This window comes from Oenanthe melanoleuca, chromosome 15 (assembly GCF_029582105.1).
Source record: "Oenanthe melanoleuca isolate GR-GAL-2019-014 chromosome 15, OMel1.0, whole genome shotgun sequence".
Lineage (NCBI taxonomy): Eukaryota > Metazoa > Chordata > Aves > Passeriformes > Muscicapidae > Oenanthe > Oenanthe melanoleuca.
Window position 1 is genome coordinate 291,381 of NC_079349.1, and position 25,498 is coordinate 316,878.

At 47.1% G+C, this 25,498-nt stretch overlaps 1 protein-coding gene across 4 annotated transcripts in view; it reads right to left on the reverse strand.

The window, feature by feature from the left end:
* ADGRD1 (adhesion G protein-coupled receptor D1) overlaps window positions 1-25,498 on the reverse strand; it is an 87,354-nt gene that overhangs the window by 13,071 nt on the left and 48,785 nt on the right. For all 4 annotated transcript variants that reach the window (XM_056504524.1, XM_056504526.1, XM_056504527.1 and 1 more), the window contains 7 exons: window positions 21,822-21,895; window positions 19,821-19,944; window positions 10,934-11,037; window positions 9,038-9,149; window positions 6,014-6,167; window positions 4,728-4,794; window positions 3,728-3,794 (listed from right to left, as the gene is read on the reverse strand). In XM_056504524.1, coding sequence (XP_056360499.1) covers window positions 3,728-3,794; window positions 4,728-4,794; window positions 6,014-6,167; window positions 9,038-9,149; window positions 10,934-11,037; window positions 19,821-19,944; window positions 21,822-21,895 — 702 coding nt within the window. The remainder of the gene's footprint in view (window positions 1-3,727; window positions 3,795-4,727; window positions 4,795-6,013; window positions 6,168-9,037; window positions 9,150-10,933; window positions 11,038-19,820; window positions 19,945-21,821; window positions 21,896-25,498) is intronic.

The window sequence follows — 25,498 nt, forward strand, 5'->3', positions numbered from 1 at the left end:
GAGCAGGTCCTGCTGGGTTTGGGATGCAGGTTCTGCTGGGTCAGGGAGCAGGTCCTGCTGGGTTTGGGATGCAGGTCCTGCTGGGTTTGGGGTGCAGGTCCTGCTGGGTTTGGGGAGCAGGTCCTGCTGGGTCAGGGAGCAGGTCCTGCTGGGTTTGGGGTTCCCTAGAGGGAGAGGAGCAGGGATAGGTCAGGAGAGCAGGTTCTGCTGGGTTTGGGGTGCAGGTTCTGCTGGGTTTGGGGTGCAGGTTCTGCTGGGTCAGGGAGCAGGTCCTGCTGGGTTTGGGGTGCAGGTCCTGCTGGCTCAGGGAGCAGGTCCTGCTGGGTTTGGGGTGCCCTGGAGGAGCTGTGCAATCACCACAGCAAACAGACACTTCCTGGGCTGTCTGTTTGCCCCGAGAGGTTCCAGGGCTGGGCTGGTGCCGTTTGCAGCTCGTCACTGATCCCCTCCCCACGGAGGGAACTCCTGCTGCTCTCTTCCCCCTCACCTGCCTGGGAAATCCTGGCTCGGTGCTGTGCCTGCCAGCCCAGGTGCTCAGGGTGCCCAGCACACAAATGAATAACCTGATGGGAATAAATGCCCCTTGTGTGGACAAATCATAGCCTGAGGAGCTTCCTCAGCAGGGCCAGGTGTCTGATTCTCTGTTTTCTGCCCCTCTGCTGCCACAGCTTCTCACCAAACCTGCAGTTCAGCTCCAAGTCTCTTACAGGAGCAATGAGAAAAGATGCTAAGCCTGACCCTGCTCTTCAAAGGCTCCTCTCTTTTTGATGCTGGGTCCAGCAGAAACACCAATAAAATGAAAAGAATTCCCAATAGAAAAGCAGGAAATCTTGAAAAGAACAACACTGAAAATGTTCCACAAAAGAAAGTTTGTGCTGGAGTCACAGGTGAAGGAAGAAGGGAATCTTTACCATTTCAAGGAAACGTGGCAAAGACTTGCTGTGCAAAGACCTTGGGTTTAAAGGAAAAATAGGCAGATAATGAGAAGGTTAAAGACATATTTTCCCCTTCCTGTCCACAACTGCACATCAGCTACAAAGCACCAAGAACAAGGGTAGAAAAAACTATCCTGAACTACAGAACAAAAAGAAAGAGAAGACTTAAAAAAAAGTGCAGCTCCTAGCTCAATAATCATCCTCCACTTTGGCATAAATATTCTAATTCTGAGGATGAAAGGGTGAATTAAAGATGTTTAAATTTGATTATAATGATTTCCTTGGGTTTTTTTGAAATCTCCTGACCCCTTTTTTAGTTTCAGGTGTCTAGGGGCAGATCATCACCTGGTGATTAATCAGAGCATATCTGAAATTGTTCATTTTTGCCATGGCTCTTGAATTTATCCAGAGGGGATCCTGAGGAACTGCCAGCTCCTCAGTAACAAGTTCAATGAGCTTTAACAGGTGAAATTCAATGTCCTGGGATCACTTTCCCTATTCTTACCAAATCATGTTTTGTAAATAACTTCTGCAAATCCTTTGAGGTGGTGCCAGCAGCAAAACAGCTGACAGGACAGCAGTGAGAGCCTTGTAGGGCAGCCCAGCTCCTCCTCCTCCTCCTCCTCCCTGTCCATTCCCTAAATTCTGCCACAGCTCTGGGAACACCAGATGGCTGACAACAAACAAACCCTTCTGCCAGAACTTTTAATGCCTTCTGTCAAAAATTCAGGTGCTTTGTCCAGTTGGGTTTTTCCCACTGCAGACACGTCCCAGGGCAGCTCGGGCTGAGCTCAGTTTGCTTTGCAAATTAGTTGCATTAATTTTATTTTTTTTTTTTGTGAAGCTGCTATAAGAGGATGATATAGAGGCTTGTGTGCTGTGGTTTGGTGTGTGGGGGAGAGGAATCTTAAAACTTTAAGATGTAGGTAGAAGCCAAAAGCCCTGCATACAGAAGGAACTATTTCCTTCATCATATCCCAAGGAAAGAGCAGATTTGGTGTGGGAATCTGCCCAGGGCTGGCAGGTTCTGTGAATTTCTGCCCAGAAAAGCATGTGTGAGAGTTTTCCCCACCTCACTCTGTCCAGGCTCCCTGGTGTCTGGAGCCTGAGCTGGGCAGGATGAACCTGGGCTGTGCCTGCCCTGTCTCTGGAGGCTGGAACAGCAGCCCCCAGATTTCCTACAGCACAATCCTCTTCTTGGCAGAGACACTGTGGCCAGACTGCTCACAAACTGCTCTTGGAGAAGCATTTTCAGACTCAAATGCCAGTTTATGCAACTGGTGGCTCATTGTTATTGAAGGAGCACAGGCAGGCATGCACTCACACCAGACACTGTCCAGCCCTGCTATTCCCTACAGGCACTCACACATTTTTCAGCTGCAGTACCCAAGCCCAGGGAGGTAATTTGTCAGCTCTCTTGCTGCTATTTTGGGCAGAGCTGGCTTTAGACTATTTAACAAACTGCTCTTGTGAGCTCACTCTTTCTGAAAGTATTTGTATCCCTACAAGAACATGATTTCAGCTGCACAAATAGCAGTTGTACACCATAAGTTAGAGCCAGACAATTAAACTCTCAGTTTCTCTGCCAAGCAGCTGCAGATTGTGCAAACTGTGCCTGCCCAGGGAGCAATCACTGCCTGGTGTTGTGGCTGCCACCATCCCTGGGCAGCAGCCTGGAGAGGTTTGGTGCCTCTGACTGCATCCCATCCCCTCCTCTGGTGCTGAGCAATGGCCAGGGAGCAAGTGCTGGTGTGGGGAGGGGACATGTTAGATTTTAACTGCTCTCCAGTCATTGATATCTACACACCTTTGAATGTAAACTCATATCCAGAAATCAGGGTGTGCCTGAGGCTTGCAAAGGTAAACACCAGTTATATGTGTATGGATGAATTCCTGCCTTTGGCTTGTGAGCAGGATTTGGGAGGGGTTTCTGTCTGACAAAATCTGGGCAGGTCTCTGTGCTTTTTTTTTTTTTTTTTTTTTTCAATGTCCATGTCTCTAAAAGTCTTGATAAAGCTTTGAAGGTGACCTGGTTTCACTGTCAGTGAGTCTGTTGCATCCCCAGGCTCTCAATCTGGCACTGCAGCCTGCAGAAAACACTGCAGACAGCCTGGTCAGTGAAAGATCAGAAACAGGAGGAGGTGCTGGGCTGGCCCAGGTCTCTGCAAACACTCCTGGCTCCTGGGTGATCACAGTGAAACACAACTCACTGCAGGGTGGTGTGTGAGCATCACTGACTGCCCTGGAGTGTTTGTGCACCAGGGCTGAGCCCTGACCCTGCACCCTCCCTGGAAGGTTCACTAGAGCTGGAACCAGAAAAGCCACCTGAACACCCCTGAGCTGAACAACCTGAACATCCCTGACCTCCCAATTTATCCTACCTGACAGCAAACCCACCTGAACACCCCTGAGCTGATCAACCTGAACCTAACAAACCCACCTGAACACCCCTGAGCTGAACAACCTGAACCTAACAAACCCACCTGAACACCCCTGAGCTGAACAACCTGAACCCAGCAAACCCACCTGAACACCCCTGAGCTGAACAACCTGAACCTAACAAACCCACCTGAACATCCCTGAGCTGATCAACCTGAACCCAGCAAACCCACCTGAACACCCTGCCCTGCCCTACCTGACAGCAAGCCCAGCTGGACACCCTGCCCCATCCAGCCAGCCCATGCCAGCAGCCCAAGCCCAGGGGCAGGAGCAGACCCTGAGCTCCGCAGGAGCAGCTGGCAGCCCTGAGGGCTCAGCCCTGCCCCAGCACACCCTGCTGTGCCTGCACCTACCAGGATGACAAACAGTGCTGGTGCCACAAAAGCCCAGATTGCTCCATCCTCCAGGGAGAGCCAGCAACTGTGGGGGAAAACCAGAGTTGGTTTGGAGGAAACACACTGACAGACATTTAATTAGTCATGTTGTTAATTTAAAAAAAATCCCAACTTGTCAAACCACCAAAGAGAGTGCAAAAGACTGATGAATTCTGGAAGCAGATGTGAGAGCACAGCAGGAGAAAGCTCCTTTGCCCCTCACTGGGGGATCCAAGGTGGGATCTCACCTGGGTTTGTCACAGCCAGTGGCTCCACCCAGCTCCACAGGGGTGCAGAGATGGGAGGAGAGGAAATGTTCCATTTGCAACCTGTTGTTTGGTACCCTGGGCACAGCTGTCCCTGTGCTGGGGCACTGGGAGTGTCTCACTGCAGGGAATTTGAATTTGTCTCACTGCAGTGAATTTGTCTCACTGCAGAGAATTTGTCTCACTGACACTGAGCTGGGGCTGGGGAAGGGACTGGCAGCACAGCCACCTTCACAGCCCCTCCTGCAGCCCCAAAGAGATTTACCACAGGTTTACCACAGGTGAATTACTTTAGAGTTAAATCCTATGGTGTTCTTTCAGATAAATTTGCTCTTCTTTTCCTAAATTAGAAATTGATTTTCAAAGTGTTGGACATTATCCATTCCGATTCCAGGTGTAACTGCAGTTTTCTCCAGAAGATTCAATATCTTTAATCAATGATTACTCCCATCTTGGTGCAAACTTTCCCCCTGAGCAGGGAGCTCACTGAGGAGCTCTTCAGTGAAGAGTAGGAAAAACATCTCAGGAGCTTTTTGTGCATCATGTCAGTGAAAAGCAGGCTGGGGGCTCCTTGTTTCACAAAATGCCCACACAAGCTCTCCAGCAGGCTCTGCCCTGCTCCCCAGGGGCTCCTGCAGCAGCCCAGCCCAGTGCACACTTTCCCAAACTCCCTCCAGGTCAGGCTGTCCTTGGTGAGGTCCCCTCAGACTCACTTGCCACTCTCCCCATAGCTGTCCAGGGATGAGGATGCAGAGATGACACAGATCACCAGTGGGCAGCCTGGGAAAGGCAGATGCAATGTCAGCAATAGAAGCACAGCTGCCAGTAAGCCCTGCCAGATCTGCTGGATTTGGTGTCAACAGAACAGCTCAGACTCATTTTCAAATTAAGCCTAACTTGACATCCTCCTGCAGCTGTTTAATCCAACATGTTTAAATCAGCTGCTGTCAGACAAACAAAATTACTTTTTAATAAAGTACTAGTTTAACTGTTAAACTGAATCAGAGCTAATTTCCTTGGCAATCACAGTCCTCTTTAGCTGGGTTTGGTGGATGCACTTTCTGCCTCTGCAATCCAAGCAGTGAAGCAACAGCAGCCTGATTTGAACCTCTTCCCCCCAGGTAAGTGATTTGAACCTCTTTCCCCCAGGTAAGTGCATTTAACCATTTTCCCCCAGGTAAGAGAATTTAACCATTTTTCCCCAGGTAAGTGCATTTTTGCCAAGAATCCAGAACAGCTCAGAGAGGAGAGAAGAGTTTCTCACAGGGTGCACCAGCAGCAGGTGAGAGGACACCAGTGGTGACACTGGTTACCCAGAGCATCACTCCCAGCAGCAAGAGACAGAACCAAACTCAGGTGCCCAGTCAAGGCTGATTTAACATAATGAAAATGTCACAGGTCTGCAGGATTTCTGTGTTTAGAGGAAACTCTGTTCCCAGATGGTTTTGACTGGTGCAGTGCCCTGGGAGGTGGAGAAATATTCATGGGATGGCACAGGAATTACACAGGGACAGTTCTGGTCCTGATCCACAGGAATTACACAGGAATTACACAAGAACTGCATAGGATTTACACAGGAACTGCACAGGAGTTAAACAGGGACAGTTCTGGTCCTGATTCACAGGAACTGCACAGGAATTACACAGGAACTGCACAAGAATTACACAGGGACAGTTCTGGTCCTGATTCACAGGAACTGCACAGGAACTACACAGGAACTGCACAGGGTTTACACAGGAACTACACAGGGACAGTTCTGGTCCTGATCCACAGGAATTACACAGGAAATTATCCATGTTCTCATCCACAGCCCCACCCTCAGCAAGGCAAACTGATCACAAGGGGACAATTTCCAACATGCTTCTGGATATAATCTCCTATACAGAGGAGACTTAAATAAGCAGCTACTAAATGCCTACCCCATCCAATCCCATAATAACACAAGTTCTTGCTGCTTACCCCACCCAATCCCATAATAACACAAGTTCTTGCTGCTTACCCCATCCAATCCCATAATAATACAAGTGCTTGCTCTCTTCTGAGCCAAAGACTTTGATCACCATGCTGTACAGATGGAATCCTTCCACCAGCATCCATGCAAATGCACTCAGGAAGAAAAAATGAAGGAGAATGGCCAGTATCTTGCAAGGCAGCTAAATTAAGAGTAAAAAGGAATGCATTAGTTCCTGCTGATACAGTCACATTGGTTTTCCTTTTTTTTTTTTTATTTCTATAGACATTTAGAGGCTAAATGCCAAATTGCTGAAGTAAAACTGTCTTAAAAAGAAAAAATTATTGCCTTAAAAAGACAATAGACAATTCCATTTTTCTACTGCATTTTCAGATAGCTCCAGAGTAATAAATCCTCTTACCTTAAAAAAAAAATAAAAAATAATGTGTAATGAAAATTGAGGTTTTCCTGTACAGACTCACTTGGACATTCTAATGCAAATCCAGTGGGACTACATGTATTCAAAAGCAATAAATTTGGGGTTAATTCATGTAAGTGAGGTCTGGATGTGGTTTAGTGTTTCACAAAGTTCAGTGACATATTATTAAAGCAGATTAGCTTATTGACAAAAGCTGAAAGAGCCTTTCCAGTTAATTTTATCATAAGGCTATAAAATCCATTTTAATGCCTTTTGATTTCTACCAGAAGATTAGACCACAAAAATACAAATGCAACATAAAGCTGACTTACAGGCTAGTTCTGTCAAATGGATAATTTCCAACTTTTGAGCAGCCAAACAATCTGGATCACAAACAGCAGAAAAGTAACACCCAGTGAAGCAGCAGGAGGTTGGTCTGTATATAATTTTGTGTAATACCCAGGTTCAGATTTGCACATCAAATCCACAGCAAAGTTGCTGCTCATTCTGGTGGAGTTTTTTTTGCCATAATTATTGCTTAGGAGCTGCTCTTATGTGCCAAAATTGCCCTCTGTGAAAGCACTGAGCAGCTGAGCCTTTACTCTCTGGCTGCACCATGTGGAACTCCCCAATTTCAGCAGACTACTCTCAAAAATCAGATCTTGTTCTTAGAGCTGGCAGCTAGAGAGCCAAGCCAGCAGCAAGATCTCCTGCTATTGCTGATGAGAAAGTAAAGCAGAATTTCACAAAGGCCTCCCACAAAATAACTGTCTTTTTTTTACTGAGCATAACTGTCTTTTTTTTTACTGAGGATAGTTGTCTTTTTTTTACTGAGGATAACTGTCTTTTTTTTTTACTGAGGATAATTGTCTTTTTTTACTGAGGATAGTTGTCTTTTTTTTACTGAGGATGGTCTTAAAACATACAGGTAATTTACAGATATATCAGAAACAAAAGCTGCTCGTTTCATCTCTGTGTTTGAAAGTTTCCAGCAAAGCCAGGCAGGAGTTGTGAGTGAGAAAGAGACATACCCTGACCCAGGTAACAGAGACATTTGATTTTCTGGCTGTGCTGGAAAACACCCAGTGCTGGCTAACACCTTACGCTTCAATGTTCATTTTCCTGTTCTAAATAAAATTCCCATTTTCCCCACAAACACACCCAGGTGTTTGGAAGGCTTTAGAAACCTGAAGAGCTGTGGGTGGTTAATTATTTTAATTGCAGGCTGCAGTTTGGGCACCTGTTGTAACAAGGATGCTCTCGAGTCTAGCAGAGGGAGGAACTAGGAGTGCAAACCTGAAGGAACAAATCTCTCACTGGAAGTCCAAGGGAAGCCAGCAGAGGCCATGGGGACAGCAAAGGGATCTTAGGGACTGGGCAGTGTAGGGAAAAACGTGTCTACAAAGATATTTGCTTTTTCTGGAATACAGGCACCCTGGTTTGGGGATAATTGCCTTCTGGAACTTGCCATGATCAGCTAAGAGTATCATTCTAGCACTGTCCATGGAAGGTGTCAATGACCAGCTTTTTATAAATAAATAAATTAGTTGGGTGTACTGGAAAGATCAAAGTCCTGTTTGTGAAGACAGAGCTTTTTGTAAACGATCACTTAGCACTTCAATTGAAGCTGCAATTGCAGATATTTAGGTGCTGTGGAAGCCTCACGGGGCAGGTGAGGACAGAAAAACAATAAAAGGATGAATCACAACCCCTGAATTCCAATAGGATGGATTATAAAAATAAAAGCTCAGCAGACAGTATTTACATCACCTTAGTCAACTTTGGCATCTTTAGTGCTATCCCATATTAATTACACAGGAGGGAGGGCTAAAAAATCCCCAGAGTTGTGAAGGATTTCATTTCACAAATGCTGTAAAACAGGTCTGGCTGTCTTGTGCTGCTGTCCCCATTTCACCAATACAGGTTTGGAATAGGCTTAAGGGAAACCTGCACCTGTAAAACTGCAGCTGAGCCTGTGAGAGCTGGGCTGGGCTTAAGGGAAACCTGCACCTGTAAAACTGCAGCTGAGTGTGTGAGAGCTGGGCTGGGCTTAGGGGAAACCTGCACCTGTAAAACTGCAGCTGAGTGTGTGAGAGCTGGGCTGGGCTTAAGGGAAAACCGCACCTGTAAAACTGCAGCTGAGTGTGTGAGAGCTGGGCTGGGCTTAAGGGAAACCTGCACCTGTAAAACTGCAGCTGAGCCTGTGAGAGCTGGGCTGGGCTTAGGGGAAACCTGCACCTGTAAAACTGCAGCTGAGCCTGTGAGAGCTGGGCTGGGCTTAGGGGAAACCTGCACCTGTAAAACTGCAGCTGAGCCTGAGTGAGCTGGGCTGGGCTTAGGGGAAACCTGCACCTGTAAAACTGCAGCTGAGCCTGAGTGAGCTGGGCTGGGCTTAGGGGAAACCTGCACCTGTAAAACTGCAGCTGAGCCTGAGTGAGCTGGGCTGGGCTTAGGGGAAACCTGCACCTGTAAAACTGCAGCTGAGCCTGAGTGAGCTGGGCTGGGCTTAGGGGAAACCTGCACCTGTAAAACTGCAGCTGAGCCTGTGAGAGCTGGGCTGCCCCCCAAGCCCCCCATGCCCTGGAGCTGATCCCAGAGCCCCCCAGCCCCTGCCCTGTGCTGCCCCCCAATCCCCCCTGCCCCGAGGCACTCACGGTGGACGGGCTGAGCTGGAAGCTGCTCAGCAGCAGCACCTGGGCCAGCAGCACGGCACAGGACAGGTTGGTGTGGATGTGGTAGCGCTGGTTCCTGATGGTGCTGACGGACCTGCAGGGACACGGGCGGCTCAGCGGGGGCACCGGGGGACTGTGGGTTATCTGCAGCACCGAAACTGCCTCTGGGGTCAGCAGGGAGTGCTCTGAGCCCTCCTCCCACCGGCCTGGGGGACCTGCCTGCTGCCCTGGGACCAGCAGAGTGGGGTGAACATGGGCAAATTAGTGACCAGTGACTGAATGGCAATGAGGGTGTGATAGAACATCAGTAAAGGTTTGATATAATATCCATAAAGGTGTGATACAATATCAATAAAGGTTTGATATAAAAAAAAGTGTTTGATACAATATCGGTAAAGGGTTCGATATGATATCAATAAAGGGTTCGATATGATATCAATAAAGGGTTTGATATAATATCAATAAAGGGTTTGATATAATATCAATAAAGATGCGATACAATATCAATAAAGGTTTGATATAATGTCAACAAAGGTTGAATACAGTATCAATAAAGAGTTTGATATAACATCAATAAAGGTGTGATAAAATATCAATAAAGGTTTGATATAAAAAAAAGGGTTTGATACAATATCGGTAAAGGGTTTGATATGATATCAATAAAGGTTTGATATAACATCAATAAAGGGTTTGATACAATATCAATAAAGGGTTTGATATAATATCAGTAAAGGATTTGATACCATATCAATAAAGGTTCGATACAGTATCAATAAAGAGTTTGATATAATATCAATAAAGGTTTGATAAAATATCAATAGAGTTTTGATACAATATCAATTGTTTTGAGTGGATTTTGCCACACATAATGCTGTCAATCCAAGTATGACCAACACAGATCTTGAAACTTGGAAATAACACGGGGTCTGGAGAAAACAAACACTGCCATCAGTTTACTGAGATTCAGCAAGTCCTTTTCCCTAGAAACTGGCCTCTTAACAGAGTGTCCAAACTGCATGCTTGGGCACAGAAAACAAAAATCCAGCTCTCCATGGGAGCAATCTGCTTTGGTGTGTGAAGGGAGACAAGAATCCCACTCCCTGTCCCCCAAAGTGCTGCACAGCCTTGGACAAGCTGCTTCACCCTTAGTCAGCTTTTCTGCTTTTTATTCAGACACAAACCTTTATGAAACCTTTTTCCCCAGAATATTTGCATGGAGCCCAGCTGAGCCTCACACTCATTTGTGAACACAAAGAGGAATGAAGGTGCTGAGTGCCCTGGGGTAGACCCAGCACAGACACCCAGGGCAGCCCTGTGGGGCAGGTTTGTGAGGTTTGTGGGGTGAACCCCCCACTGCTCAGGGCCCCTCATCCCACCACACACAGCTGGAGAAGCAGGCACTGAGTGCACACAGGCTCCTGGGAGGTAACTGTGTTCAAACAAACTGAGAATTCCTGACTGAATTCCCTCCTGAGCCAGCACAAAGGGCTGGCTGTGCTCCGAGCAACTCTAACATGGGGGGCACAGGGGGGTCCTGCAGCCCCTGCTCACACTGCACTTCAGAGCAAGATCTACAACCTCTCCTTGCAAGATTCCTGAGCTATAGCAAAGCATGGACAGTTTAAAAAAAAATTAAAATCTCTCACGAGATGGAAATAGCTGGCTATATAAAGACCATCCCATTTCAGGAAATGAAAGTAATTTAGAAATAACCAACCAAGTGTTGCAAATACATGGGCAGGATCTAATTAAGGAAGGTTGTAGAATTAACAGCCTTTGTTTTATCTGAGTACCTGAAGGATCCTACCCAGTGGCCTGGAAAGCTCTGCTGCCCCTCTGAGTGCTAGCTGCTCAGCAGGGAAAATTCCAATTACTCACGAGAGCACGGCGAAGGTGACCAGCGTGATGGTCAGGCAGAGGATGGACAGAGCACAGCCGATGTAAGTGATGGAGGACAGGGCCACCTGGTGTTCTCTGCTCAGCTGCACACGGGAGCAAACAGAGCCAGGGTCAGGGGAGCAAACACAGAGCTGGGGGGTCTGAGCAAACAAACACAGAGTTTGGTGGGGTCTGAGCAAACAAACAGAGAGTTAAGGGGAGCAAACACACAGTGAGGGGGTCTGAACAAACAAACAGTTTGGTGGGGTCTGAACACACACACAGTTCGGCGGGGTCACCCTGCAGGGCATCCCTCTGCCAGACCGGGATGGTGCTCGGGGTCAGCACCGGGATGGGAGCAGCAAAAACTCACAGAGCACAGGCACACACCTGGCAGGGCACTGTGCCCCCTGTGCCACCCCTGCCAGCATCCCCAGAACCAGCCGGGTCCTGGCAGCTCCAAACCCACTCACAGAGCACAGGGCACACACCTGGCAGGGCACTGTGCCCCCCTGTGCCACCCCTGCCAGCATCCCCAGAACCAGCCAGGTCCTGGCAGCTCCAAACCCACTCACAGAGCACAGGCACACACTTGGCAGGGCACTGTGCCCTCTGTGCCACCCCTGCCAGCATCCCCAGAACCAGCCGGGTCCTGGCAGCTCCAAACCCACTCACAGAGCACAGGCACACACCTGGCAGGGCACTGTGCCCTCTGTGCCACCCCTGCCAGCATCCCCAGAACCAGCCGGGTCCTGGCAGCTCCAAACCCACTCACAGAGCACAGGCACACACCTGGCAGGGCACTGTGCCCCCTGTGCCACCCCTGCCAGCATCCCCAGAACCAGCCGGGTCCTGGCAGCTCCAGGGCTGGAGCAGCAGGTGTGAAAATACACAAACACACACAGAGCTGGGTTTGTGTAAACACACACACACACACACACAAGTGTTTGCACACACACACACAGCTGTTTGTGTAAATACACACACACACACACACACACACACACACACACACAGCTGTGTTTGTACACACTCACATACACACACACAGAGCTGTGTTTGTACACACACACACACACACACACACACACACACAGGGCTGTGTTTGTACACACACTCACACATACACACACACAGAGGGCTGTGTTTGTACACACACACACACACACACACACACACAGAGCTGTGTTTGTACACTCACACACACACACACACACACACACACACAGGGCTGTGTTTGTATACACACACACACACACACACACACACACACACAGGGCTGTGTTTGTACACACACACACACACACACACACACACACAGAGCTGTGTTTGTACACTCACACACACACACACACACACAGAGCTGTGTTTGTACACACACACACACACACACACACAGGGCTGTGTTTGTATACACACACACACACAGAGCTGTGTTTGTACACACACACACACACACACACACAGAGCTGTGTTTGTACACACACACACACACACACACAGCTGGGCTGGCACCCCAGAGTGCAGACCCCAGCAGGGACCCAGCAGGACAAACCTCCTGCCCAGCCTCTCTTTTATCTGCAGCACTTCTGCAGAGCCAATTGCACTTCTGTGAACATTTAACCTGTAACTCCTCAGTGCTCTCCCCAGGACCTGTGTTAAACCTGGACAGACAATGCAAGAGGCACAGCGTGGTTTGGCCATTCCTCTTAAATTAATCAGAGCGTGTTTTAATTTTCCATGCAAGTTCTCATAAAAGAATGACAAAAAAGCCACACCCAGCAAAGGGAGCCAGGCAGTATTAATATGTAATCAGCAGAACAGAGCCAGGCAGGAAAAACTTTCTCATCCTAGAAGAATTTTCAAACATTTTTCCTGACTTGATTTTGGATAGACTTGACATTTTCATAAACCAAAGGAAAAAAAAAATTAGTAATCAAAAAGTTTTCATTTTGATCCTTGAAATACTGCGTTTCTATTTCAATCTTGATTCACTATTAATTAAATTCCAAGCTGAAAACACACTCAAAACATTTATTTATTATTAAAAAGTACTAAAAGGAATGACATCTTTTCCAAAACTTTTTCCAATAAAAACTGGTCCTTTCACATATGTTTGGGATTTTCTATTCTTTTCCACACACACAATAAAACCTCCCACCCAAATGAAGTATTTCATTAGAGATTATCAAACTGAAGCAGCTCCACCCATAAACTCCCCATTAAAATTCCTCTAAGGAGAGCAGTGAGGTGCCAAGTGGTTCTGGGGACACAAACCCAGCCCCAGAGCTGTGCTGGGGGTTTGTGTGGATTTTCCTGTCAGCTCTCTGCTGCTCATAAAAAAACCCCAAAAACCAAAAACCAAAATCAGAGTGATATCCAACCCTCTGTTTATAAATAACTGCACAGAACATGAAAATATATTGTTGTAATGAGATGGAACTTTGCATCTCTGGAGTAGCTGGGAAAGGTCATTCAGGCTGAAAGACTCTGTACAAGGAAAATTGTTTGTGTCCAGAAGAGAAAAGCTCCTTTTTCATGGGAAGTTAAAGAGTGAGCAGTCAGGAGCACAACAGCCCCTGGGTCTGCTCAGGGCTCCCTCTCCAGGGTCACTGCCCTCCTGTCCTGTCCCATCCTGTCCCAAATTTGTCACCTCTCAGGCACAGCTGCCCCCTCTGCTTTCAGAGTGTTCCCCTGGTTCCTCCAAAGGAAGTTCTAACCCAGAATTTCTCCTGCACATGCTGCAAAGCATCCTCTGGCTCTGCCTTTGGGGTCACACATCAGCCAAGGGGCTGGGCTCAAATTCCCACACCAAGGCTGGTCTGAGGGTTTGTCCCTGTGCCAGGTCACAGCCCCACTGTCAGGCACCAACACAGCCACCTCCCTGCCTGAACCACTTCTGAAATCTCCTCTCTGAGGGAAAAATCACCTTCCAGAAAAAGGCAAATTCTTGAACCAAATCTGGCTTTACAGCCTTAAAGAACGAGTCCTGCAAGCTGGGACAATATCACACCTGTGATTTGTGTTTGATTTGTGTTTGATATCACACCTGTGATTTGTGTTTGATTTATGTTCAATATCACACCTGTGATTTGTGTTTGATTTGTGTTTGATATCACACCAGTGATTTGTGTTTGATTTATGTTCAATATCACACCTGTGATTTGTGTTTGATATCAAACCTATGATTTGTGTTTGATTTGTGTTTGATATCACACCTGTGATTTGTGTTTGATTTGTGTTTGATATCACATCTGTGATTTGTGTTTGATTAGTGATCAATATCAATATCAGTCAATATGTGTGATATTGATCACACCTGTGATTTATGTTTGATTTGTGTTTGATATCACACTTCTGATTTGTGTGTGATTAGTGATCAGTACCAATATCAATCAGTATGTGTGATATTGATCACACCTCTGATTGGTGTTTCAGTCTCACTCCCTGGTACAGCAAGGACAGGAAATGTTTGCATGCCCTCATCAATCAGGGGACACATTCCATAACCACAGTTATGGTCAACCCACAGCATTTCCACTGCTGGAAATCTGTGACAATTCCATTTTGCCCTAAGTCCAAGCACATGAGTGAGCTGGGTTTCCATGTCCCTTTGGGTCACCTTCCCATCCCACATTTCCAACATTTCCAACATTTCCACCATTTCCAGCATTTCCACCATTTCCAGCATTTCCAGCATTTCCACCATTTCCAGCATTTCCAGCATTTCCAGCATTCCCCCCTCACAGGGACATTCCCCATGCAGCCCCTGCAGTGAGGGATGGGTTTTGGTGATTGATCTGAACTCAGACCCTTCTGCAGAGTCTGAGCATCCTCCAGGGAATCATTTCCCAGGGGGAACAGTTAAGGCTCAGCCAAATCTACTGAAGTTGTGCCTTTAAAATGTCATCTGAGTCCTATTAAGGGAAGGATGAAGAATTAACTTTGGCAGCCTGAGTGTCTCAGAGACATTAGAACACTGGCCTTGGCTGATGAAGCTAATGGTTTTAATTGCCTCCAGGAAGGCTGCTGAAATTCAATTTCAGTCCAGAGAGGCCTTTATTTATATATTAAATAATAATAACAATACAAATCTCTGTTTTCCCTCAGCTTGCCAAGCACTTTGTCAGGTACATAACATTCCAGTTTTTTAAAACTAACACCTGTGGTGAGTTGAGGAGGCTCAGTCTCCTCCCAGAGAGCACAGGATGGATTTTGCTGGGGCCATGCTCAGTGGCACTGTGCAATCACTGCCCACAGAAAAGCCTAATTTGATGCACACACCTCTTTTCTCAAGCCATAGTGCATCAGATACTGGGAATTCAAAGAAAAAGAGGCCTCTGAGAGCCAGGCTTCACAATGCAATCATCTTTATCAGCCATTTCCAGCAGAATTGGTTTTGGATTCCCCTTCCCTGTGAATGCACAGCTCCTAGCAATCTACAATGAAGTCTTGCAGAGGGGCTGTTCAGGATTACAGGCACATTCTCCTCCAGCCCAGCCTGGTCTTGCTTATTTAAAACTTTCCACTGTGACACAAAAAACACAGAATTTTCCAAATATCTCTGCCAAGATATTAATTAGTATTTTTAAATGCCCACATCATTTTTTAAAGTGATTCTGGGCACTGTGTCATCAAGCAGCAGGGATCCTGCTCATTACAAATCCCTCAGTTCAAATGGAGCTTGAAGGAAGCATGGCAGGGAGGAAAGACTCAAGTTGTGAAGTGGAATAATTGGGATAAAGTTTGGGGAGAAGAGATGATATTTTGTTTTTCCTTCACTCAAGCCCGAGGCTGGCAGTGTCTGAGGAAATGCCAAATGCTGAGTTCACAGCACAAGATCCCCCCTGAGCACCCAGGGCTGGCTCATCCCTCCTGCCCTGTGCCAGGCTCAGCCTGTCCCCAGTTAAACCAGAACTGAGCCCTGGAGGGCACCAAGGGAGGGGCAGACCCAGCAGGACACAGAAATGCACAAACATCCCCTTCCAGGCTCAGATCTTGCAGAGCAGTGGAGGATGAAATAAATAAATAAAAATGGTGAGGTTTGGGGCTCAGAGCTGGCACTGGGTGAGGTTTGGGCTCAGAGCTGGCACTGGGTGAGGTTTGGGCTCAGAGCTGGCACTGGGTGAGGTTTGGGTTCAATTCTGGCACTGGGTGAGGTTTGGGGCTCAGAGCTGGCACTGGGTGAGGTTTGGGTTCAACACTGGCACTGGGTGAGGTTTGGGTTCAATACTGGCACTGGGTGAGGTTTGGGGCTCAGAGCTGGCACTGGGTGAGGTTTGGGGCTCAGAGCTGGCACTGGGTGAGGTTTGGGTTCAATACTGGCACTGGGTGAGGTTTGGGGCTCAGAGCTGGCACTGGGTGAGGTTTGGGGCTCAGAGCTGGCACTGGGTGAGGTTTGGGTTCAGTACTGGCACTGGGTGAGGTTTGGGCTCAGCCCTGGCACTGGGTGAGGTTTGGGGCTCAGAGCTGGCACTGGGTGAGGTTTGGGCTCAGAGCTGGCACTGGGTGAGGTTTGGGGCTCAGAGCTGGCACTGGGTGAGGTTTGGGGCTCAGAGCTGGCACTGGGTGAGGTTTGGGTTCAACACTGGCACTGGGTGAGGTTTGGGTTCAATACTGGCACTGGGTGAGGTTTGGGCTCAGAGCTGGCACTGGGTGAGGTTTGGGTTCAATTCTGGCACTGGGTGAGGTTTGGGGCTCAGAGCTGGCACTGGGTGAGGTTTGGGGCTCAGTCCAGCCTTTGGGGGCACAGGGCACAGAAAGGCTCTGCAGGACACAGACTCAGAGCACAGAGTGACAAATGCAAACAGAAAAGGGATGGGTAAGGTGCCCTGATCACCTCATTTCTATAGAGCAGGGGAACCCTTTAGCCAGCAGGAGGAACTGGCTGCCAAAGGTTCAGTGCTTTCATTTCCACCACAGAAAGGGAGTCTCTGCTCCTTTGTTGGCTGTTCTGATTAAAACAGACTATCATGCTTCTCAAGCAAAGGAGCCCTTTTGACAATTATAGCACTCTTAAATACTTGTGCTTTTCCAAAAGGCATTTTTTGCTCTCTTCTGCTGAGTGAAATGCAGTAACTGCCAAGCAATTCTCTGAGGAACTGGAAGGGTTTAGCATCCTGCAGCACTAGTCCAACGTTTCTGTGTGCTCTGTGGGATTGGGGACAGGCAGGAATTCTCCATTTCCTCCCATCACACCAGCAGGGCTGCACTGGCACAGGGTGGGACAGTGACAGTGGCTCTGAGCTCACAGCCAAGAGCAGGGCTGATTTCCAGGAAGGATGGGCACTTAGGGTATGTGAGGACAACAGGAACTTTCTGCACAGTCCCACAGCAGATGTGCTCCTCCCCAGGGACACAATCCCTGCAGTAAAACCAGGGGAAGTGAGAATGCAGAGGAAGTTGACAGAGCTGCCAGAATAAACAGCCAGGCTGATTTATCTCTGTTATCTGCTGCCTGAGCTGTCTGTGGGGATCCTCTCAGCACCACAAACCAGCAGTGGCAATAAACAAGGACCAAAAAATCACAATGCCTACCCAATCTTTAAATATGCAACACAAAAGAAAAATTACTGGACTAAGGCATTTTTTCTTTTTATGTTCCCAGCAATGAAAAGCGTGCTGAGAAAAGTAATTATATAAAAAATTACAAAACAGCAGAAATCTGAGAGTGCCACATTATTTCCATTTCATTGTCCCATTAGAGAATGGAGCTGGCTGCAAATTTTAAGCAAAAAGCTTATGATTTCAGACTGCTATTTTATTGCAGCCAAAGTGCAGAGTTTGATTAATAACTGCAATATTAGATTTAGGAAACAATGCTCCAAACTGATAAATTACACACCTATCCCCCATATTTTTAAAGTGTTTTGCAATATTAGGACTTTTTCAAAACAGCCTTTTTAAACACGAATTGATTCACCTTTTTCTCAGCCAGCCACACATGATCAAACCTCAGCTATAACAATATATATTGAATGATATTATTGAATATATATTGAAAGATAAAATAAAGCCACATATATTGCCTGAATAGAAGGAATTTGGGATCACTTTCTTTTTGTAAATAGAAGCTCACAGATAAATACCCAAACCTTTTCAAAATCCTGGGCTCCCTAAAGATGCTCTGGGTTGTTTCTACAGTTCCATCATCAAGGTCAGATGGTTTTAAATATTTTTCTTGTATAAACACTTGTCTGCTTTCAAGCCCATTGGTGAACTGCTTGAACTACACTGACTGATGGTCCCTGCTGAATTGTGAGCAGGCTACAAATGGGATAAAAAACAAAATCATTTCTAGCTTTAGAAATGCAGAGAATGTGTTCAAAACCCCAAACCAATTCTGCCACAGACTGTGTAACACCATTGCTTAGCTGGAAATGCCCATCCACATGTGAACCTTGCAGGAGCCATTTTCACACTCTCACAGTGGGAAAAGACAGCCAGAGGAAAGAACAACTGAAGAGAATGGTGTAGGAGACACAAACATTCCAGCTGTGCCTGCACTGGTGTCTTGGGGCAGGGGACCCAAGCTCTGTTTTTCTGGGGGAGAAAATATTCCTCTCTGAAAGGGTTTTGAGCCCTGGTCCCCAGGTGCCCCCACCCTCCTGCTGAGGTGACATCCAGGTGGCAGATGGCACAAATAGCCTGGCACGCTCGGGATTGCTGGATCAGAATAGAAATGAGATCTGCCAGGTGGCTGGCAGGCTGTTGGCAGGAGCAGAGGGCTCCTCTGTCTGATCTGATGGGGGAGCAAACTGCCCAGAATGAAATGGCAGCATCTGAGTGCTCTGTGAAGCTCTCTGGAGCTGCAGCTCCCAGAGCTGGGCTGTCCCAGCTGTGTGCCCAGGGGTGGCTCTGCTGTCCCTGCCCCAGGCCCAGGGGTGGCTCTGCTGTCCCTGCCCGTGTCCCCAGGGGTGGCTCTGCTGCCCTGTCCCTGCCCCAGGCCCAGGGGTGGCTCAGCCCCAGCCAGGTCCCACCAGCACAGCTCTAACTGGTCAGCTTAAAGGATGTGGCTTGGACAAAGCTTTGGGATGAGATCTTCCTGTTATCATAAAGGGGAAACAGAACTGTGGAGAAACACTCTGCACAAAGTCTGGGGGATGTAAATGCATCAGGCCAAAACTGCAAGGGAAGTATTGAAAAGGGAGCACTGAAGGACTGTGAGGAACTGGAAGGTCCATTCACATCCAGCCTTTCCTAGTTATGCAGTTCAGACCTCTCAAGGAAAACTTGATTCCAAAGAATTCTGGTTGAAATATCTTCGATCTCCAATTACTAATATTGCATAATACAAAAACTTACAGCAGCATCCCATTAATCATCCCAATCCTAAATCTGTTCAGTTGAAAGCTGGACCTATTCCCCAGTGGAGAATCAACCAATCTTTCAGTGGCATTTAACTGGTGGCTGTCCTGTTTAATCCTGGGTAATTCCCTGAATGCTGCTCTTTAAAACAGGTTAATAACAGCACATTTCTCCCAAGACACTCCTGTCCTACACCGTGGGAGGTCTGGAGGCAAAGCTGCATTTTATTACTGGCCTGAAGAGTTCCTAGAAAAATTATTCTTGGAAACCATGGAGGTCATTAGGTGCTTTACAAGCAATAAAGATAATAATGGTGAGATAAAAACTGGCTGAGCTGAGGAAGCCAAGCCCAGCTTCACGTGGTCAGGCTGACACAAAGGGGGTGTTAACTCAGATAACACAGCAGGAGCAAGAAATGGATCCGAGCTGGGTCTGCATGAGCCCAGCCCCAGGCACTCAGGTGATGTGAGGGTGCAAAGGATGCACTTACAGCAAACAGATTAGTGAGTGCTGGGCTCAGGTGATGTGAGGGTGCAAGTGCTCCATTTTCAGCAGACAGATTAGTGAGTGCTGGGCTCACCTGCAGGGGCACCACCTGCATGAGGATGGCGAAGTTGGTGAGGTGGTTGCACAGGCACACGGAGTGGTTCAGGTCCCCGCCCCGGCGCTCGCAGCCCTCGTTGGACCAGACCCCGGATCCATTGCTGCAGGGCAAAGAGCAGAGGGTGAATGTGATGTGTGATATGTACAGTGTGATGTGTGATATGTACAGTGTGATATCGTTGGACCAGACCCCGGATCCATTGCTGCAGGGCAAAGAGCAGAGGGTGAATGTGATGTGTGATGTGTGATATGTGATCTGTACAGTGTGATATGTACACTGTGATATGTGATCTGTACAGTGTGATATCGTTGGACCAGACCCCGGATCCATTGCTGCAGGGCAAAGAGCAGAGCAGAGAGCAGAGTGTGAATGTGATATATGATCTGAATAGTGTGATATGTGTAATGTGATGTGTGATATATGATAACTGATATATAATATGTGATATGTACAATGTGATATCTATAATGTGATATGTGATATGTATAATGTGATATGTGATCTGTATAGTGTGATAAGTGAATGGGACATGCACTATGTGTAATGGGACATGTTATATCTATAACAGGACATGTGATATCTATAATGTGATATCTATAATGTGATATGTGTAATGTGACATGCACTATGTGTAATGTGACATGCACTATGTATAGTGTGACATGTGATATCTATAATGTGATATATATAATGTGATATGTGTAATGTGACATGGTATCTATAATGGGATATATATAATATGATCTGTATAATGTGACATGCACTATGTGTAATGTGACATGTGATATCTATAATGGGATATATATAATATGATCTGCATAATGTGACATGCACTATGTGTAATGTGATATGCACTATGTATATTGAGACATGCACTATGTGTAATGTGACATGTGATATCTATAATGGGATATATATAATATGATCTGCATAATGTGACATGCACTGTGTGTAATGTGACATGTGATATCTATAATGGGATATATATAATGTGATCTGTATAATATGACATGCACTGTGTGTAATGGCAGCACTGAGGCCCATCTGCAAGGACACATCTCACCTCTGAGCTTTATCCTTACCAGGCCCCCAGGGCTCCAGCCCCACAGGAGAACAGAACAGGAACAATGCCCCAGCCAAACTCATTTGCTTCACTAAAATCTGCTTCTCATTTATTGGAGTTTGGGTAACCATAACAACGGGTAACTGCAGCAGCTGGGGCAGCTCAACAGCCGTGAAACAAAAGTTCATAAAACCATTTCTGTGACCTGCCTGATGAGCAGGAGCATCCCAGCATCCCAGAGCATTGCTGCAGCAATCAGGCTTGCACTGCTAGGGCTCAAAACCTGATAATCCCCATGAAATTAAAAATTCACTCTTTGTATTCCAAATTAATTCACTAAGAGCAGCGTATTTCAAAATTAAAAAACAAAAATTGTATTCAGTGCTTTAAAAAAAAAAATTAAAAAAAGCTACTGCTTTTCCATAGCTCTTATTTCCTGAGTGGAACTTGAGGTGATATTTATTTCCCTTGAATTTGAATTTGCATTCAAGGATATTGTGTTTATCCATTCCACACACTGGCCAAAATTGCCAGCTCTGAAATGCTGATCTCACACGATGCTGTGGCACAGACCCAGGGAAAACAGAGCTGGGCTGGAGCTTTGCCACCTTGGACACCCAACACCTGCCAAGGGGACACCCCCTGGAACAAGATAAGCAGATTTCTACCAGTCTGCAACTTTGATTTCAAAATATTTTCAGTTCCCAATCACCCACCTAACCCAGGGTCTGTGAATAACAAGTCTCCTATTTATGAACAAACAAAAATCAGGTTGTGGTTTTTTATATGGTTCCATTTCTTAACTATTTCTGTGAATGAAAGGAAGCAAGAAGAATACAGGTAATACCCAGCATCACAAAGTAAGTGTAACTCAATAAAATCAAGTTAAAATTCAATAAAATCGAGCAACATACCTATAATCCAGAAATGCGCAGTAAAGATGAACTCTGTTACTTTTATTTAGTGCTTGGCTGTATTGTCTGGGCGTCTGCAAGAAAGAATACAAACCCTGAAGGAATGTTTAAAAAGGACTCAATTCCACTACTCAGCTACTTCACATTCTCATTGCTACAATAAATTCAAGAGACTTATTATAGATTAACACACCAGAACTGGCAGCAAAATTGTTCAGTCCTCATATCTCCAACACAGGCTCCAAACATGCAAAAACTGCTATTCAGCCTTAATTTTCCACACTGGGATTAAACTCTCTGTGTCCTGTTTAAGCAGAGAGCAAACCAGGATGTTACTGTCCATGAGCACAAATACATGAGTTAATTTTTGCAGGTTGGGACATCATTCCTCAGCGTAGATTTGGCTTCTTTGGGTTTTGTTCATCGTTTGTTCTCCCTGCACAATAAAAATGTCCCTTTTAACGATTAATAACTCTGAAATATGAGCACTGCAAGGACCAGCTCCCAGACATTTTCCTTCCACAACAGCAGTTATTTTAAAACATACATTCAAACTGAAAGAGCAATGCTGTAATTCAAGATTTTATTTTAGCACACCTCAGCATTATAATGACATAATTTCTATCTTCCATAAACAGGTCTAGCAACTAACTCAATCTCCTGTATTCCAGAAGCTTTGAGATCCCGTTCTCCACTCCATTACATGAGCTCGATGACAAAATTATTCAAATTATATTGGAGTGAAGTAATGGTTACAGACAAAACATACAAACTAGAAGATTTCCAGTGTTTGTTCAGCCCTTTCCAATACATAAATCCCTTAAGTCCACGTTGTGTGGACCCTGCCTTATGGCAATTTTTTAATTACAGGAGCCTTCAACATAAAAAATAATCACTGGTGAATTATCATTAGCTCTCAGATTATTGCAACACAATTCTGCTGTCAAAACAAAAAATCAAGTTTTGCTTTCCTTGCTGTAGGGAACGAAGGGAAAACACCCCCCACCCCATCCTGCTGAAACTCAACCAAGAACAAGAAGTTCCTGGTGCAATTCTCCTGGCTCCCAGGCCCAGGCAGGGTGTCAGGCACAGGGCAGCAGATAACCAAGCAGATAACCAATCCTGGCTGCAGATAACCAAGCAGATAACCAAGCAGATAACCAATCCTGGCAGCAGATAACCAAGCAGATAACCAATCCTGGCTGCAGATAACCAAGATTTCTGCCCCAGCTGCCCTGCACAGGCACACAGCTCAGCAGTGTCCTGCAGATAGGGAATTCTGCCCAGCCCAGCTGTGCAGAGCACAGATGGAATGTTCTCCTCTGCTCCTCCCTGCCCAGGTTTCCATCCCTGCCTCACCCTGCTTTCCCCCAGCCTTCCACAGAGCAGCTGCTGCTGCAGGTCAGGGCTCTGTGGGGAGCAGGGACTGGCACCCTCCTTCCCCTCTGCCTCTGGGGACACCTGGAGCCCTTCCCAGCAGGGGCAGAGCCAGCACTGGCAGCTCAGCCCAGTGTGCCACCCTGGCTGATGCTGATGCTGTGCCCACCATCCCCACAGCTGTGCCAGCTGTGCCAGCTGTGCTGGGTGATGCTGTGCCCACCATCCCCACAGCTGTGCCAGCTGTGCCCACCATCCCCACAGCTGTGCCAGCTGTGCCCACTATCTCCACAGCTGTGCCAGCTGTGCCAGCTGTGCTGGGTGATGTCATGCCCACCATCCCCACAGCTGTGCCAGCTGTGCCAGCTGTGCCAGCTATGCCCACCATCCCCACAGCTGTGCCAGCTGTGCCAGCTGTGCTGATGCTGTGCCCACCATCCCCACAGCTGTGCCAGCTGTGCCAGCTGTGCCCACCATCCCCACAGCTGTGCCAGCTGTGCCAGCTGTGCCAGCTATGCCCACCATCCCCACAGCTGTGCCAGCTGTGCCAGCTGTGCTGATGCTGTGCCCACCATCCCCACAGCTGTGCCAGCTGTGCCAGCTGTGCCCACCATCCCCACAGCTGTGCCAGCTGTGCCAGCTGTGCCAGCTGTGCCCACCATCCCCATGCCTTTCCTGAAGTAAGCCATTGGAAGACCCTACAGGGGGCTTGCATTACAAATGATTTCCCCTCTATGACAGTGAGCAGAGATCTGCAGTAACAGCAAGGATGGAACAACAACTGCCATCCCTGGTTTGGGAGATTTCTCTGGGTAAATCTGAATTCTAGTACACTAAATGGAAAGGGCACCTCAGGGTCAGGCTGGAAGAAGACTGGTACTGCAGTCGTGTATCTTTTACACAAATAAATCCCAGATGAACATTTTACTCAATTACATTTCTCTGGCAAGGGACAAGTCATTGTTTTTCTCCATCTGAACTCTAAACACAGATGTCACCCCTTATGAACTGCCCAAGTGAGGCCATGCAGGCTCTGACCTGTCCAGAACTGTTTGTGTACTCAGATGGAGAAAGAATAAGTAAATAATAATAATGATAAATAAATAAATAGATTAAAGAATGGAAAAGAAGACTCTATCCTAATTTGCCTTCTTATTTCCTTAACGATTCTGCCCCATGTTTCATCACCAATATAATCTCCACAAGGTTTCCCAGCACCATTTATGATAACTGCATAAAATACTCACCTTCTGAGACTCCACTGGAGCTCTGCAGCAGAGCTGTCATTAGAGGAGAAAGCCCCAGCACGAAAGGAACTGGCTGCAGAGGAATCAGCTCCCTCTGATCCTCAACAGCTCCACTTCAAAGCAGTGTCTGATCTATGAAAAAGGAGCTGACTGCACCTCAATATTGCACTTCTTAAGTTAAACTGAGTGTGACAGTTTATATGTGACTTGGCTCCTGTAGAACTGGGGATATTGATTTAATGACATTGATAACTGAAAGCTTAAAACACAAATAAGCTTTTACAGGGAAAGATTAAGTCACTTGAGTGTCATTAAAGGCTGTGGAAGGACAGTTTATGGAGCTTTCAGGAGAGGGAAGCACACTGAGTAATCCCACTAATCCACATCCTTCAAATCATCCCTTCTGCAAGGGGAGGGCTGCACACAGCTTCCCCAGGAAAGAATTACTGCAGTTGGAATTGTGGAAAAAGAACTGCAGGAGGAAAGGAAGCCCAGAGAGGCAAAGTCAGTGTCTGTGTGCTGGAGGTCAGGGAGGGCTGGCTGGGCTCAGCATCCTGAGGGGATCTCCAGCCTGGGTGATTCAGTTCCCTGCTGTGTGACACTGTGTGCTCAGCCAGGGCTGCCCAGCAGCCTCACAGCCAGCCTGGCTCCCAGGGCAGCAGCCACAGCAGCTGATCTCCCCAGAAATGAGGGATGCTCCCAGAGGAGAGCACAGATGTGGGCTGGACACAGCCCATCTGAGGGAGCAGGGGGCCAGGAGAGGATGGGGGACTGCTGGAAACCCGCAGGAGGAGCAGCCTGCAGGATGTGGAGTCTGTGTTGGGTCTCCAGGGACTCAACTCAAGCTCTCTGTACAAGCTCAAAGTCCCAGCTGCAGTTCATTGTAAGAGAGCCCTGCTAAGAGCTGCCCAGCACAGCCCAGAGTCAGACAAAAGGAGATAAAAGGGGGGAGAGAAAGAGTAATGGGATAAAAGGGTGGTGGGGTAAGAGGAGGGAGGTAAGAGAGGGGTAAGAAGGGAGAGTGAAGAGAGTAAGAGGGAGAAAAGGGAGAGA